General features: G+C 38.1%; 2 protein-coding genes across 6 annotated transcripts in view; one reads left to right on the forward strand and one right to left on the reverse strand.

Moving 5' to 3' along the window:
* Positions 1 to 17,471, forward strand: part of LOC149499653 (uncharacterized) — a 44,508-nt gene extending 27,037 nt beyond the window's left edge. The window contains exons 2-4 of one of the 3 annotated variants that reach the window (XM_089739263.1): positions 5,482 to 5,709; positions 6,200 to 6,312; positions 16,713 to 17,471. In XM_089739263.1, the coding sequence (XP_089595389.1) occupies positions 5,482 to 5,709; positions 6,200 to 6,312; positions 16,713 to 16,739 (368 nt within the window). In that variant the 3' untranslated portion in view covers positions 16,740 to 17,471. Of the gene's footprint in view, positions 1 to 5,481; positions 5,710 to 6,199; positions 7,723 to 16,712 lie in introns of those variants that run through there. The other 2 variants (XR_016325585.1, XR_016325586.1) reach the window with 2 other exon arrangements.
* The window catches only part of LOC114248024 (kinesin-like protein Klp68D), a 45,216-nt gene that overhangs the window by 26,446 nt on the left and 1,204 nt on the right, over positions 1 to 17,566 (reverse strand). For 2 of the 3 annotated variants that reach the window (XM_089739257.1, XM_028181142.2), the window contains exons 2-4: positions 12,031 to 12,120; positions 8,342 to 8,467; positions 2,568 to 2,840 (exon numbers count right to left, since the gene is read on the reverse strand). In XM_089739257.1, coding sequence (XP_089595383.1) covers positions 2,568 to 2,840; positions 8,342 to 8,467; positions 12,031 to 12,120 — 489 coding nt within the window. The remainder of the gene's footprint in view (positions 1 to 2,567; positions 2,841 to 8,341; positions 8,468 to 12,030; positions 12,121 to 17,566) is intronic. The other variant, XM_089739258.1, reaches the window with a different exon arrangement.

Below are 17,566 nucleotides of genomic sequence, written 5' to 3' on the forward strand. Positions count from 1 at the left end.
GCCACAATCACCCAGAGAACACCCAAGCACTAATCTCTTTGACAACTTTGCTTATTTCAGAGTAGTAATGAAGTCAAACAACCTACAAAAATATTCAACAATAGCTTTGTAACACAAAAAAGAAGCTAAAATAATTAAAATATGTTTATTGGAACGATTTAACAGTCGTTAGGTTACGTAATGGGGGTATTAATCCGATGTGATAGTGTAACAAGCAGTCGCGTCGCCCGGGAACGACGCCAGCTGTTCAAGCTCATTGTTACAGTTCAACGGAGAGATGACATTAACAGAAACGTTAAATGGGTGCTGTTGGATAGTTTACGAAATCGATTTTATCGAATTATCGATTTCGAAGCACTTCTGGAAAATTCGTCTCAAATAGAAGATCTTAAAAGATTTAAAACGTTTAAAGGGGGACAACAGAAAACGCTGTCGGTACGAACACAGTGCTAAATAGTTTGACACGTGGTCATATAGAATTTATTCCATAGTTTTTTATTTTAATTATTTGATATAACAATTAAAATCGGTTGTAAAACATAATAACTCAATTTTGCGTTAGCTTTCAAAGGATAAAATACCGCCTCACCTAACACATTAAAATAATCGTTTATTTTAAAACAACTTTATCACGTAGATAATTACGATATCGATATAATAATTACGTAGCCATTACTGTGTCCGCGCGATTAGCTCCAGAGATCAATGTTTATAACTGAAGTACCTACTACATACGTTTCGCAAATAAAATAAGATTAAGACTTTAAATGAATTTAAAGTAATTTCATTGTAAATTTCGTAACGATTCTTCATAAAGGTGTTCGATAAAGGTATTTAGATTACACTATCAGTTCCTTGATCAAATACATATTATTATTTGAAGTCCTCGTGGCCTAGAGGATAGGACGCCCGATACATTCGTATTGGGCGATGTAACTATGCCGGTGTTCGAATCCCGCAGACAGGTGCCAACAATGTTCACGATTGATTTCCACGGTGAAGGAATAACATGGTGTAATAAAAATGAAACTGCCGAAATTATAATTCGCGAAATTGCTGGTAGTAGGACGACTTTTGAACCCGCCCGGGTTCGTGGGTTGCCGTGAAGCCGTCAGGCCTGACAGATCGAGGGCAGATGCATTCGAGAATGCATACTACTGTATTGGAATCCTGACCCGTAAGAAGATCCGACAAGAAATTATTGTCGTTCCTCTCAAATCGTCACCACTACAGAAAACACTAAAAATAATCATCAATTAAATAGATCTGAAACATTAACTCAAAGGGTGACGTGAATGTTGTCAGTCGACACGACGCCCGGCCTGACGGTTCGGTGTATGTCAATTGTTAAGGTTCTGTCTGTGGTCGCTACTGTCCCGATTATACAATATACGAAACAAACAACAGAAGCGTCCACTCTAATGCGACGCGTTTCGCCATCGCTTCATCTTGTGTTCTCTGCGAGACACGCAACTTTTACCCCTCATTGACAAATACCACATAATGGACCAGAGTTGGGTTAGGAAGAGGTTTTCAATGGTTACGTTCACATAATAAGTACTTTATTGCGTGTTTCTTTACTGACAGCAAATTTAAGAAAATTTGATGTGTTTAGAATGAGCCAATAGGATAAATGGAATGAAAGCGTCCGTGTCTTTATACGGAAGACGCCTAACGTACCCGTAGCCGTGTACTAGTTTTTCTAAGTTATTTAAAATCTAACATATAATCACAATGACTATCATAATGATGGATAAACACAATATAATACTTTTCTATTTATTTATTGCTTAGATGGGTGGACGAGTTCACAGCCCACCTGGTGTCAACTGGTTACCGGAGCCCATAGACATCTACAACGTAAATGCCATCGCCCACCTTGAGACGTGAGTTCTAAGGTCTCAGTTTGACAGTACAACGGCTGCCCCACCCTTCAAACCGAAACGCGTTACTGCTTCACGGCAGAAATAGACAGGGTGGTGGTACCTATCCATTCGGACTCACAAGAGGTCCTACCACCAGTAAATGATCACATGACTGTCTGCCGGAAGACGCGGCCATGGTCACCCACTACTATCAGCATTGGCTGTAATCTAAATATCTAAGTAATTATTTCATCTACCCATCTAACTCCTACGTTGAGTGTACTGAAGACTCCAGTAACGATACAGCAGCGGGCGGACCGTCAAATACTACACTTCAGCCTTAAAGGTGAGTCTCAAGGTCATGGGTTACGGCAACCGTAACACTTTAAAATAATAACTGTATTGATTAAGAATACATACTGAAAATAGCTGAGCCACTTATAATTTAAAATTTCGACCTTAAGATTTAAGTTCACAGGCATCGGCAAACGCTTCATTTTCTTCACAGCCAAAATCAATTACGTGATATTTAAGTGTAGTTAGAAAAAAAAGCATTGAAAAAAAACGTTACTGATAAGTAGCACGTAATGTTCCGGTAAATAAGCTCACGGACGAATTGGAGCCGACGTATCGCGAGGTCGCCTGCCTGGCAGTACCCGAGCGAATACGAGATATTGAATATATGTGCCGCGCGATACATACCTGTCCTCTAATGGTCAGTTTCTTGCAGTCCTTCGATAGCAGATCCCGTACGTCCTCTAAGTACAGTTCGACGTAGGAGCAGGACACCAGATGCGTGACATCAGGAGAGGCGTTATTCTCGATGTGCGCCCATATGTGTCGGAAGGCTCGCGGGATGACTCCCTCGTGGTCGGGGGTACCCTCCATCGTGTGGGTCTTGCCGGTGCCTGTCTGTCCGTAAGCGAACACGCAGCCATTGAATCCGTCCAGTACCGACGCGACCAAGGGACGTACCTGCAATAACAAAACAACTAAGCTCGTGCACGCATAGAAGAGTCTAGATGCACTTCCATTTTTCCTGGCCTGGGGCGAGGTCTACGTTCAGCGATTCACATCTTGCATTTTAAGTTTATAATTTAAAAAAACTTGAGTACATGGAAATATAATTTAATTTAGTTAATTCCTAAAACGTACTATACTAATAGTAACGAACGATAATTGATAATGTATTTCCGATAAGAGCAGTCTACAAGAAATCTAATCGATTTGTTAATGAGCCGACCTCGCGCTCACATTGCCGATGACTAATCTCGACTTTAATATTAAGACTTCACTACAAAAATAAAATGATTGGCAGCCGTGACCCTATCACATCACTGATGTCCATGAGCGACGGTGAGCTCTCCAGCGGGTGGACCGATAACTGTAATGTTTAAACGATGTACATGTAACAGAAACATGTCGTTGTGAACAGTGACGTCACGACGTGCCGTGAAGCACCAAGCGTAGCCTTGACTCACTGATGTTCTGTTCGGTACTAATTATACTGTAGGGCTGTACATATCAATATAAATGGATTATAAGACGGCTTATGAGTGCGCGGGTCAGTTCCATATCCCCACACATTGCCATCGCTGGACAATTATGTATTCCGTTTTGAACTGTAGAATCGTCGAAGTATTGTTGAGACAAGGACTTTGTCTAAAGTCGAGCGATTTCTCAGCATACCTATTGGTAAGCAACTTGGATAGCTTCTCGCATCGGTGGCTGTTCAAAGACCCGATACGAAATAGAAAAAAGAGACCAAAGCGTGAATAATTGGTAAAAATCGTAATGAAATATTTAAAGAGTTGAAACCGTCTATACAACAGCCCTGTGCGACCGTCCAGTGCGAACCACAATGTGTATTATTTCCGAACAAAAGGTGATCAAACAACACACAAACAGATAAATATGTTTTATTTCGTTTGAACAATGTTTCCAGCACGCCAGCGCGCCAGCACACCGAGGCGAGGTAAAAGTTAAAACGTTAAATATGATGTTTGATTTTTTATTTACAGACTTTGAAAAGAGAAGACAGATTGAAGTTCCGAACGATTGTTTAAAAAAAAATCGTTTAGAATATTTACACACATATAAACATATGTTATATACACAATACACTACAGTTTTTTTTTCAATTTCACCAGCGCAAGGACATCAAAAATGGACATGCAAACCTAGATACATACAATGATAAGTACCTAAGTCTTAATTCTCCTCTCTACCCAAAATACAGTATTTGGGTGTCCCAAAGGTAGGAAAAGGGTAAAATGACAAACAGTCCGGAACTATTAACCAACAACTAGCGCGGGAACATCATCACACGTAGAATATGAAAAAAAACGTTCAAAAACACACATCAAAATTAATATAGAAAAATGATTGAATTAAATATCTTGAATAATTTGAATTTTTGGAAATATCAAACCTCGTCATACAATAAATGTGAAAACTCATGAAACCGTATTATCGATGTACAACTAAGTGCACATATTATGTTAACTGCTCTGATAGGCTGATAGCGCTGGACGGTCGCACTACCTCGCGTTGTGTTCATGTTGAGATGACTTTTTTTATCTCCCTTTCTATGCTGATAGCCTTGAGAGGCTATTTGAGCTTCGCCCTAACATGTAGGTGAGCTTACGGGGCTCAAACCGGAGTGTTGCTAACACTGGCCCTGGCACTGAGAAGTTCCGGCGAGAAACTCAGTGGGCTGTCTATGGGAAAGATGACATTGGTAACAATTAGTGACAAGTCAGCTTGCGACTCGTCTCTACAAACGTACTTGATTTCCACGACTAGTTATAGATAGCTATTGTGGGTTGGCGGGTGAAGAAGTTTAAGCAGACCACTAAATATGAATAAGGGAATGCAGTGCGTAGTAAGACGATTAATTAATGAAACGATGTTGTAGATATAGACCAGTCCGTGCTGCGTTTTTAGCGAAAAAAATCAGGCTGACGTCACAAATGTGTGGAGCTATAAAAATAATGATATCGCCAATAAACGCTGCAGGAGGCCGTGCGCAGATGCTAAGCTCTATGCTATTTACGGACGACGTTTGAAACCTATCATTTCTATTATGTGAATCTATGTGTATGTATACTTCATTGTGCGACTGCAAATAGCGAGAATGATATTTAAACAAAGTTTATCAACATGAGTTTGAGAGAAATTACTGTTCCTGTGTTAGTACATACCCCGTTTGAGAAACAAAAGACTTGGAAATGCGAGTATGAGTTCAAATTACTATTTTTTTAGTCTCTTGAAATAACTACATTAACCGATGACTTATTTTTTAGCCATCTAAAATATAATGAAATCTAAATTACCAAAAGGCACTCGCGATGCGACCAACATAAGTTGTTGGTAAATGTTGATAACTAAGCGTTATGACGTCATTGTAAATGATAACCGAGAAATCGGACACTGAAACAGGAGCGATGTCTCACGCCTTCGACTACTCACAGTACACGCGAGGTGGCGTTTCACTTGATTGGCGCCGCGAATACGTGTTATACGAACGCACAATAACCCGTTGGTACATAGTAATCTGCACAATTCATGACAATGCCAGGGGGTTGCTAAGCCTGCTTCCTTATTGTTATTTTAGATGGCAGTACGTTTCCATATAACTTGGAATGCAAACAGCTGGAACGGGTCGTGGTTGAGTTACAACATGGCAGCCCACGCGCGGTGTGCGCTCATCGTCATCGCGCTCGGCGTGTCCTCGGTTACGCTTTCAATGTCTCACCTCGGACTACTCAAGGTTCCAAACGTTTTTTACTAAAATCGATTCAATGGAGATGTGGGCAGTGCAAGAGTTCGACCTCGCTAGAAGGTAAGCAGAGTCAGAATGTTTTGAATCACCAACGGCCCATTGTATTGCTGGTATTATAAAAAACAGTAGATGAGTTCGAGTATTTAAGAGTGTTAGACTAATATAATATATGAATCCTTCAGAGTATCGAATGAGCTGATTATATACACACGTTGTTTTATTGATGAGTGTTTATTTATCGTTGTCAAGTATTAACGCGGTAAATGTTCAATAGTTTTAACGAGTTGGGTGAGTATCGTTCAACCAGACCAAATTAATGTTCCACACATGGAGAGCGATTTAAACAGAGCGCCGTAAAAATGTTTCCCGGAAATTAGGTTGATATGCGCGCGCTGCGCTGAGGAAACTGTAGAAATGCGAACGGAATTGTTGCAAGATGCAATGTATAAATATACTGGGTTGAATCACTTTAATTTTGTAGGCGCACGGAAGGGCTTTTAGCAGAAGTCAGACCAAACTAAAAAAAGTTTTCGATCGTACATCTTTACAGGTGTGCCAGCAGAGTTCCACACTGCAGTCGCCAATTCGAATCTGGTCCCATTAGTCCAATTACGTAATCGTAATAGTGCATTAGCGTCTGGACGAGAGAGCTGCATGTTTTTGGTAAGAGCACGGAGCTGCGCGCGCGTACTGTGACAGCGGAATGTGCGACGAACGGATTTCTCCGCGGCTGATGCAGCGCCACTTTACACAACGCGCCACTGAAACCGGCGCCGCGGCGTGCGGCCACTGAAGGACAGGGACAGTTCGTTAGACTCGACAATCAGATATGTTTTCAACAAACAGCAAGTGTCATACTTTAAGAGCGTTCTGAACGGTTTAGAACATTTTATTTCAACTAATTATGACGTCCGTCTTTAGATAGTAACTAGCTGTACCCGTCCGATTCGCTGGGCATTTAAAATTAATATTATTATTTCTCACCCCCGCAAAAATTCTCATCATTAACGCCCCCGCAACTGATGTAGGGAGTCCAACACTCATATAAATATTAGCCTATCCATTAAGTACATGTATTTTCTACATGGATACCAAGTTTCAAATCAATCGAATGCATGGTTCAGTAGTTATAACGGAACATCCGTAAAAACCACTGCAGATTTATATATTAGTATAGAATAAATATAGATTGATTTTCATATAATTACGATGATATTCCCACATATTCAGCGACTAGTACAAGATCCAAGCACACGTTAGCGGTAAGCTTTATTGAAGACGTCTAAAGTACTTGGCTCCGTCTTACCTACCTACCTGACCTTCGCTACGTGAATACAATTTTTCACGGCTTCCATTACCGTTCACTTCCTTACTATTAGCATTTACAGGTAAACTGCAATACTGAGATCAACCACGTCCGCGTAAATAGTAATATTGTTTTGAGGTGACTGATGTCAATGTTTTTGTCAAATTCTTAAAATGTAATTGTCCTTCTGCGGTGGTCGTGTTAAGATAGTAAGTTATTTACTAGGGACGAAAATTATGTCTATCGGTATTTTTCTCTTTTCATTTCACATTTAACAATTTAGATTAAAAGCATATCATTTGAAGGATGTAATTAACCAAACAATTAAGCGTGGCCGTGAAAAATAGCAATTAGTTCTTAGTTCTTTCTTTACCCTATTTATGTAGTTCTCGGAAAATTAAGATTTTTAGTTTAGCTTAATCGTGTGTACGCTATCGCCTATCAGTACGCTTAGCACTGGTCTCACGACAGAACATGAGATTATTAATTTAATTTATGTGCTTATTTTTTATGATTAGGTATCTAATTTACTATTTATTTATTTTAATTTATGTTTCTGCCAACATCGTAATATGAAACAAGATGGTACTGTCTAAAAACGATTAAATATTTAAGACAAAATATTTTGTGTATTGTGCGGATGTTAAGATATTATTAAAATTTGAAAACTTTTCTGTTCTGTTCTACCCCAGTGCCTCGGTCTTACATACTCATATAATGCGTATAAATTTTATATTTTGTTTCAAAATAGAAAAGGTGTGATCAAACTATGACTACGTTTGTAATAGTAGTGACACAGAGGGTTGTTAAGTTTTTTTTTAATTGCTTAGATGGGTGGACGATCTCACAGCCCACCTGGTGTTAAGTGTTTACTGGAGCCCATAGACATCTACAACGTAAATGCGCCACCCACTTTGAGATATAAGTTCTATGGTCTCAAGTATAGTTACAACGGCTGCCCCACCTTTCAAACCGAAACGCATTACTACTTCACGGCTGAAATAGGCAGAGTGATGGTACCTAACCGTGCGGACTCACATGAGGTCCTACCACCAGTAATTACGCAAATTATAATTTTGCGGGTTTCATTTTTATTACACGATGTTATTCCTTCACCGTGGAAGTCAATCGTGAACATTTGTTGAGTACGTATATCATTAGAAAAATTGGTACCCGCCTGGGATTCGAACACCGGTGCATCACTCAACACGAATGCACCGGACGTCTTATCCTTTAGACCACGACGACGACAAGTACGAATCTATAGTCTATAACGATAGGGTTAAAGAACTGAACGGCTTTCAAATGGAATTATTGAACGATTACAATGCTTTAGTGTCGTAGAGTTTGTTTAAGAAGCGAAGGCGGGAGGGTGTCCCAACTCACCATCTCGTCGTATATGGTCTGCGTGTCGGCCGAGCTGTCGTAGGCGGCGTCGTACGTGAACAGCTTGTCCTGGCCCTTCGGGTTGTACACCTGGACTGCCCCGCGCTCCGGCCATACTTTCACCACCTACATTCAAGTCATTATATTAACTATTATTCGAGGATTATTGTAAGATCCACATCCGTTGATGTTAGTAACTACGATTCAAGCATTAGTTTCCTACACTTAGCCGTAAAAATTGCAGTCAATTGAAAGTAGTTTTGTTCCACTGGGTAACGTTTTAATTTTTTCATTAATACCTGCCATTTTGTGCTGCACCACCTGATTTTGTCCTCACTAAGTCGTAACCCAAATGAAAAAAACTCATTCAGAATTATTATAAGCTTATTAAAGTATTTACCTGAACACAAAGCACCGTGTTAATTAACAATTAATCTACAAAAAGTACTACTAATAATGCCGCCGCCAGTAATATCTAAATTTTAATAATTAGTTAATCGATAACTTACATTTAACACTATAATATAACGGATCGACTGGTTAATTTACCCGCAAGGGATACATAAATAAGACAGCAATGTTAACTCTCATTCTAATAATAATGTTAGTACTCGTATTATTTAAGTCTCCGTTAACAATTACTAAAACTTACAAATCTTATATTTATATAGATATTACCTAGTAAGAAGGGAGTGAGCGAAGAAATGGTATATGATAGAGGAGTATGGAAGGAGAAAACATGTTGCGCCGACCCCAGGTGACCGGGAGAAGGGCAGGATAATGATGAATGATGATGATATTACCTATGTAGGTTGTACAGGTATGTTAGACTATTGATATAAATACTTATTATGTTGATGATATTGTGTCTACGACTTTGTACAGTTTGAAAAGATCTGTAGCCGCGGCGGCATGTCCCCGGTGTCCCTTGCAGTCCGACAGTGTCGATGTCCAGCACCGACCACGTGGACGACACAATATCGGATACTTGTCTTTTATTTAACGAGAAAATAAATATTGTAACTGACCCCTTCCTCGTGAACGCAAAAGGCGGCAGCTACATACAATTCACATCCTGAGTAATAAAAACATTTACATCGTGATATAAATATTTCATTGTTAAAATAAATCTGTTCTGTCTTTGACCTTAGAGCATGTATTACTTTAAGTATATAAGTATGGTATAAAGAGAATCTACTAATAAAACCGACAAGACAGTAAACATAGTGAAAATTACTAATAAAATCAGTTGTTATTATTTTATTTCATTTCTACCGCATTTCAGTGAAAGTCAACAATAAGTCTACGTGGTCCTCTCATATTTTTTGTGTCATTATTATAAGAAGAGATTATATTTCATGCATAGAACATCTGCTGATATACAATTGTCCAGTCATTTTCTTTTAGATCGCTCACATTCAAAGCTTTACTATTTATAAAAACAAAAGCTGAGTGATGCGTTAGGAATCAAAGAGATTCCCAAAAAACGAATGACGTTCAAGGTGAAATAATAAAACCCTGGTGATCTATGTATACGCGCGGGTCACGCGTCCCGTGACGTCCAGGCTACTGCTCGAGAATTCGCTTTTATTCATTTTGGCAAAAGTTCAATCTTTCAATCTTCAACTTTTTTAAATTTATGGCACTCGTTTTGTAATTTTATAAAAAAAAACTCTTGCAAATTACGTGAATTCCACTAAGACACAAGAGTACACCTACCCACTATGGTAATGTCATTATTTTCTGCCTTACACATTAGTTTAACGCTATCATAATTATATTAAGCTAGCTGTCCTTGAGCTGTTAGGCCTGCTTGAGAGACGCTCAGGCAGTGTTGGCAGCAACTCCGCCTCCTGTCCGCCTCCAGAGCTCACCAACACGACCTAATAGACCTAATTAACTAAACTATTTCGTCAGTGACTACGTAAAATGTCAAGTATTAGAAACGCGGATAGTAATATAACAACAATAAAAATAGTTTTAATGAAAACTGATGAGAATGCTGACTAAACAAACTTTGCGAATATATAAGAACTATATTAGGTACCAAATGTATTCACATATGAACTACCTAGTTATTAGAATATTCGCTCACATCAACGTCAAACATTCATTAATTATCATAATACGAGTACACATTGGATAATTCATTATATTAAGTACGTCCTAAGTTGTCGTTAGCGCTTATTCATTCACTGACACGATAATAGCAAAAAGAAGACAGGTGCTAATTCCTGTGATTCCCGGTACGAGCAAATTGAAATATATTTTACACGGTGTATGCACGGTGAGCTATTTAATCTAATCAAAAATCTTCCGGCCTGCAAGTGTATTTTTTTCTCTACCTATTCTCTGGTAGTCTATTCCAAATACGCCCGGACTGGTAGGTCGCCCACGGGCTCAAGCTCTCATGCTGCGAATTTACCCTAGTACATACGGTGTTTCGCAAAATCTACCACCGGATTGGAATCACAACCCATTGAGAAGATCTGACGAGAAATTCTGGGGGCTCACCGGTCCTAGTGAAACTGGAAAGGCCTTCGGGCGCCAATCCCAAAAAAAAACTCAAGAAAAATGAACATACAATAAAGTATTTCTAAAGATTAGTATCACTTTTCGTGTGTGCTATCAGCGTCAGTGAATGAAATACGTCAGTGCTTCCATAATACTAAGATTTAAATTTTCTTCGTCGCAAGAACTTGACCACCACCTCATTAAAAGTTAAATGTCAAAGCGTCCTTAACCTACGATCGATAGATTAACCGTTCACCGTGTACTTGAAATACTGACACTGAAATAATGGTCTTCTTTCCCCACGGGGGGCGGTCAACAGGTATCAATTTTTCTGATGAAACACGTGCTCAGCAAAAGTTCACGATTGACTACCACGGTGAAGGAATAACATCACGTAATAAAAATTAAGCCCGCAAAATTCTATTTTGCGTAATTACTGGTGGTAGGACCTCTTGTAAGTCTGCACGGGTAAGTACCACCACCCTGCTTATTTCTGCCGTGAAGCAGTAATGCGTTTCGGTTTGAAGGGAGCATGATGTCTATGATGGGCTCTGGTGACCACGTAACACCAGGCCGTGAGTCTGTCCACCCATATTACCAACTAAAAAAAATTGTCATAAGAATAGTAAACTCTCTCTACTTTCACCGTGTATTTGGAAATTTGAGGACTCTCTAGTAAAGACTCCTTCTCTATTTTTGTGTTCGTCTAAATGTCCCTTCCGGGAGCTTGTTACTAAAAGGATCATTAGTATGTATAATATGATTTTTAAATACATCTATTGGGCAGCTTCTTATTTCGTATAAATTGAGGAAAGACTAAAAGAATCCAGCAAATTCATGCGTAAAACAGATTTCATTTTTTTAAGTTATCCGTTATTTTAATGAACAGTATTCCAAGTTTTATGACAGTAATAATGTTTTAAATGCATTTCGTTGTCTTAGAGGTACAAGTATTTGAGCCATATCAAGGTTACGAGAAAACGTATTTCTGTGTTGAATTAGATTTAAGCTTAGATTTGGTTGGTGGTTATAAAATGCCAGGAAATAGATTTTAAATTCTCGTTAATTTAAATATGGCTCAAATCTGCGGTCAAGACGACGATCTGTCTAAAGTCCGTTCCACCGAGTTAGTGCCCAACGACCACCGCGTGTCCAATAGGAGCAGCTGTCGTAACCTGTACTGGTCCTTGGAACTTTTTGTTGTCCACCGGGTTCCTGGAGGAGAGACGCTCGTACCATTTCTGTTCTTGACGTGATTTCTTAACCTATAGATTATTAAGAGATATTAGAGAGGAAGAAGGTGCACTTACTGGATAGGTTGTACTTACTAAATGTATTATAGTTATTGCTAAAAAAATTACAACTAACTTTATTATATTAAACCCAAGTTTCACGATTTTGAAATGTACACTCGTAAATAAAATTAGAAGATTATATTTTCATTTTTGGCTTTATTTGTTGCGTGGCGTACTAAATAGTTAGCTCATTGCGTTACATATGATATTTCAGAGAAACTGTCTGCACAATAGCACTACATATCCAATTCTGAACGAATGATCTCGCCTGATAGGCAAGCTTCAGACCCCAGCGCCATCTGCGCAACATTATACCTTATATAACATTATACCTATTTCGCCTATTTGAATACGGACATTTAAAATATAGTATGCCCCTTTTTAGTTTGATAAAATCTCAATTTTAATTTTACGAATTCACATTATGCTAATTTGGTTTTCTTATGAATGAAGTTTAGGTGAGATCAGTACAGTTTTGGTTTCCATAAATGAAATAATTCAACGATAAAATATTCCTAGTTATTAAATTGATGAATTATCGTCATAGAAGGCAGGAAGCCGATTTTATACTCAACCGAAATAAACACAAGTGTGCGCATGCAAGTGTAATAAAGGTACAAGAATTAGGAGTGGATAATAATTGAATTTATTACATTCAAATTGCATCATTAGACACACATCATATTGCATAATTAGGCACAAGACAAAATTATTGAGAACGCGTTAAGCTGAGATATAGAAGTGTTGACAATATCTTCTTGTACTCAGTCACTCGTATTCCATCGATGCGTATTGAATATTGTACGTCTGCCGACCTTCTGCTTTGAAGATTTTCCAACGTGACTGGTTCAAAGCGGTCTACATCCTTGTGGTTTCCACGGTCTTAATTAGACCGGTTGTTAGGAATCAAAATCTTAGGAAACCGCCTGGAAATAATTTTCTTGTAATTGAAGATTGAACAATACACGGAAGAGTTTAACTTTAAGGACAAAAACAATTGCAAACATTATGTTACATTATCTCAAGAGCTTATGTCGGTTGGTATCACGCATTACAACAAAGCAGAGGTCGTTTAAGATTTACATAACAATGGGTATTAAAAAAAAACAAGATTTTTTGAATTTGAACGTCGCTTTAAGAGAACTATCGTGATATGAGAGCGACATAATGGACACTGAAAATGAATTTGTCAAGGTCCTACTGTACACTGAAATAGTGTAAGTAGTAAGAACAAATTTATAAACAAGGGCCATAATATTATGAACGGATGCACGAAGACGTCTGGTAATCAATTTTTATTGTTTTCTTCATAGATTACACTTATCTATATCACATACCTACGTGTACTATGAAAACTATTTTTATAAACATCAAAATAATTTTATTTTATGGAACGTTTTTGAGAAACCGGAAACATTAATACGTTCAAGACTCTGAAACATCATGATTGAGAGGGACTCGGCATTAGACTAGGAGCATCTTATTTTGCAGTAACATATATTTGTATATGAAATAAGCCAAACCTTGAAAGTTAAGTGTAAGTTCCGTACAGGAACTACACGCACCGCTTTCAGACGTTATCGAGGACGCTAGCACGAGCGGTGCAGCGGCCGAGGTGGGCGCAACGGCGCGTACCAAGTTCGATCGTCAACGATCGAACTTGGTGGGTTGAGCAGAACTTGTTATAGTGAAGAGCGACGTTGACGTCGCGCCCTCTTCACTTCAAAATATTATGTTTTTTTTATGAATGAGGGATTATTGGTGGCCCAAATGCCTTTCTAGTTTCACCAGGACAAGTGGGCGAGCAAAGGCTCAGCCAGGAGGGGTGGGATTTGCTAACAGCTACCCGAGCGCCTCCAAAGGAGACCTAACACTCAAGAGTAGCTGCTTCGCGAATGAATCTACTACCGGATCGGAATCGCGACCCGCTGAGATGATCCGGCGAGAAACTCAGCGGGCTGATGCATGAGTTAGGTTGCGAGCAGGGTTACCGGGGTCCGTAAACCTGCTCCTAGCGTTAGAACTGAAGGCGTCTAATGCAAGAGTTAATGGACCTGATAGATCCATAAGGACGTGTCTAGGGTGTCGATGGTGACTGGCGCCTGCGTGGTCAGGATTCGGGGTGTAGTCAGCGGCGGCATAGTTATGTTTCATCATAACATTAGGCAAGATATCCATCATTACATTTTTCTACTTCAAAGTCTATTCATATTTTTCAAAACATATCATTTGAATGTCATGAAACTTGGTGCAGTTATTATCACTGCGGCAGCAGGACCTGTGAGTACCTACCTACAATAAAAAGCGATGTTTTTCATATAATTACATCAAATAAAAAAATTACATTCACAAAATTTTTCACGCTAAATTAACATTCAATGCATTTAGTGAATATAACAGGCGAGCTAGATAATATATTAGATGCCGCATTATGTTCATTAGCTTGAGTTGGTTTAGTAATATTCCTTATATGACAGCAAACCGGAATCCTTGGAGACATCACGTATGACCTAACGACTAAAAACGACTTTTGCTGTCGATGTTATTACTACAAAACTTTAAAAATAAATTCAAACCAACTAAATGACATCAAGTCTATTTTTTGTTTTTCTGTTAGCGTTTTTATGTCTAGATTGGCAATTCAACGCACACTCACCTTACGCTAGGGTTAGACACCACCAAGTGTATTTATATATATCGATATGTGGGGTCGTATCGGGTCATAAAGGGTTAAAACGACAATATTGGAATAATGGATCAGAGTCTGAGTGAAGTCACAGTAGTCTCTTTTTAAATACATATACATATTCTTAATTGAACCTTTTAATTTCTCATTTGCGCAAGTCCCTTGCAGAGAGTAAACAAGTAATGATTGCACAATAAGTAAGATCGTTAATCTCGCACTCTTCAAGGTCGATTTCCATCCCGAACTCTGTAACCGCAAGTTTCACCTTCACAAAAAGAACACAAATACGAGTCTAATTCCTCCGGTGGGAGAGAAAAACTCTTGGCAAGACTTGATTCAGCACAAGCTGTGTGCATACCGTCTTCTCGTCTAGTTTTTATTGCAAACCATTCATTCCGTCCGAGATGACACATTCTTCGCGTTTTTGCGGGCGCAGCGCGACGTTCTCCTTATTGTGCCACGTTTCTGTTGTTTCAGATTAAAATCTTATCGCATAATTTATTTTAATGTGCGTTCGCGTAATGTTCAGGTTTAATCTTAGTTCGAGTTCCATTCGACGAAGAAAGTCGACATATTCATCATTCGTATCATTGAGCAGAACAAATTCAGTAAAATAATCTTTGATTTCTGCCAACGTGTGTATTGAACGGATCTTAATGATATCAATATCCAGACCTAGATACCTATTTTATTGTAAAGCAATTAGACGGCGTTGTTCTTTTTCTAAGGTTGTGTAAAAACGCTCTACGACTGATTACCTGTAAATAAATACATAAAACTATTCGTTGGGAGCAGAAGGCCACGTGTCAGAAGATCTATGCCTTAATATGGGATCTAGTCTCGAAGTCTGCGCGGGTCAAGAATCATTGCTCTAGATTGAGTCTAGATTTATTGTTCATGTCAATATACTACTTAGTCTACTGTTCGATAGCCTCTATTCTGTAGGATACTCTCCAAAAAATTCGAATGATTACACATATATAGTCTATTCGTTGCAGTTTTTTTTTCTTAAATTATAAAAATTAAGGTCATTCAATTGGCCATCTCTAAATTTAGCCTTTATTTTGTTGTGTTAAAGGTTTTTTATTGATATCATTGAGCAATTACCTACAGACTCCAAATCGTATCTAAGATACACAGAGACAATTTATAGACCGGTCATATTAATTGGCTAACAACAATTATATTATATTATACGTGCGGTCACGAGCACGATACTATGACGCGTGCTTCTTGTCACTCGACACTGACCTGACGGGTTTAGGACTTTTCTTATGACAGACTATTCTTTGAAACCAGCCTGGAATGAAATAATCAGTACTCGAGTTTCAATTTCAGAAACAAGTCACGCTTACAATTTTAAAGTTGCTTTTATTTATTTGCTGTAGTGGGTGGGAAACGGGCTCATGATCCGTGATGTAACATAATTACAATGCACCCTACATGCCATTAAATGACAATAAAAAAGCTTTTACCTAATTTTCTTTTTTTTTATTGCTTAGATGGGTGGACGAGCTCACAGCCCACCTGTTGTTAAGTGGTTACTGTACTACGGCGTAAATGCGCCACCCACCTTGAGATGATTTCTAAGGTCTCAGTATAGTTACAACGGCTGACCCACCCTTCAAATCGAAACGCTTTTCTGCTTCACGACAGAAATAGGCGGGGTGGTGGTACCTACCCGTGCGGACTCACAAAAGGTCCTACCACCAGTAAAATCCTAAAAACCTACATCTGCATAAAGCAAAGTCGTAACAAAATAATAAGTGTTACGCGCTTCGAAGACGGGGGCCCGTATTCCAAGCCTACGCTCTAAAGACCCACCCAATTTCTTCTCATTTTACTTATTCTGACCCATACTTTTATTTTCTTTCAGATTAACCAATCGAATTGGAGTGGATAATAAAACTGTAAACTGTAGACAAGATTATTTTTTCTCAGATGAGATCACAATGTAAACAATAATATCTGAACAATAATGATTCATTCTTAAGAAAACAAAACCAGCTCCTATTCATTTTTGATCAACACATTTGTATAGTGGTATTTGTATTTAATCTAATAATTGATCCATTCAATAAATTACATAAATTAAAACTACATTCTTAGTTTTTATTTCTTAGTTTTTTTAAACATATTTAATACCTTTTGAAGCATTTGTAAACAAAAATATATATTTGAGACTGTATACATAATTACACTGAATTAACTTTGTTGAGCAATGAACCCTTAAGTGCATCTTGTAAAAATAAGTGCAATGAGACATGATCACTGTTATGAGTAAGGCTGAATTATTTTTAACTTCAAACACTCATGTGCACTAGCAGTTTTTGTTTGGATGAAGAATATTTTTTATATCTGCATTTTACTTTACTAACACCTGTTATTTGATTTGGTATCAGTGGATTATCTACAATTTTTGATGATGATTTGATGACAATTTTGATACTAAATATTTATTTAATGACACAAATAAATCCATTCAATCCAATCCAAAGTTTAATTTCTAGCAAACCTTAAAAATAACAATTAATTACATATTCTTATAATCTCTTTTAATTAACATTTATTCAATATTTCCTTATCCTAACCACATTAATATTTATCTACTTATTATTGAATAAAATCATTCATATCTACAATGCACGTTGTTAAGATGTGAGTATTGCATTAATCATCTCATAGGTTGGCATTGGGTTTCAATTAATAAACAAAGATAATTATTCAACA

The sequence above is a fragment of the Bombyx mandarina genome, chromosome A1 (genome assembly GCF_030267445.1).
Source record: "Bombyx mandarina strain Sakado chromosome A1, ASM3026744v2".
Taxonomy (NCBI): domain Eukaryota; kingdom Metazoa; phylum Arthropoda; class Insecta; order Lepidoptera; family Bombycidae; genus Bombyx; species Bombyx mandarina.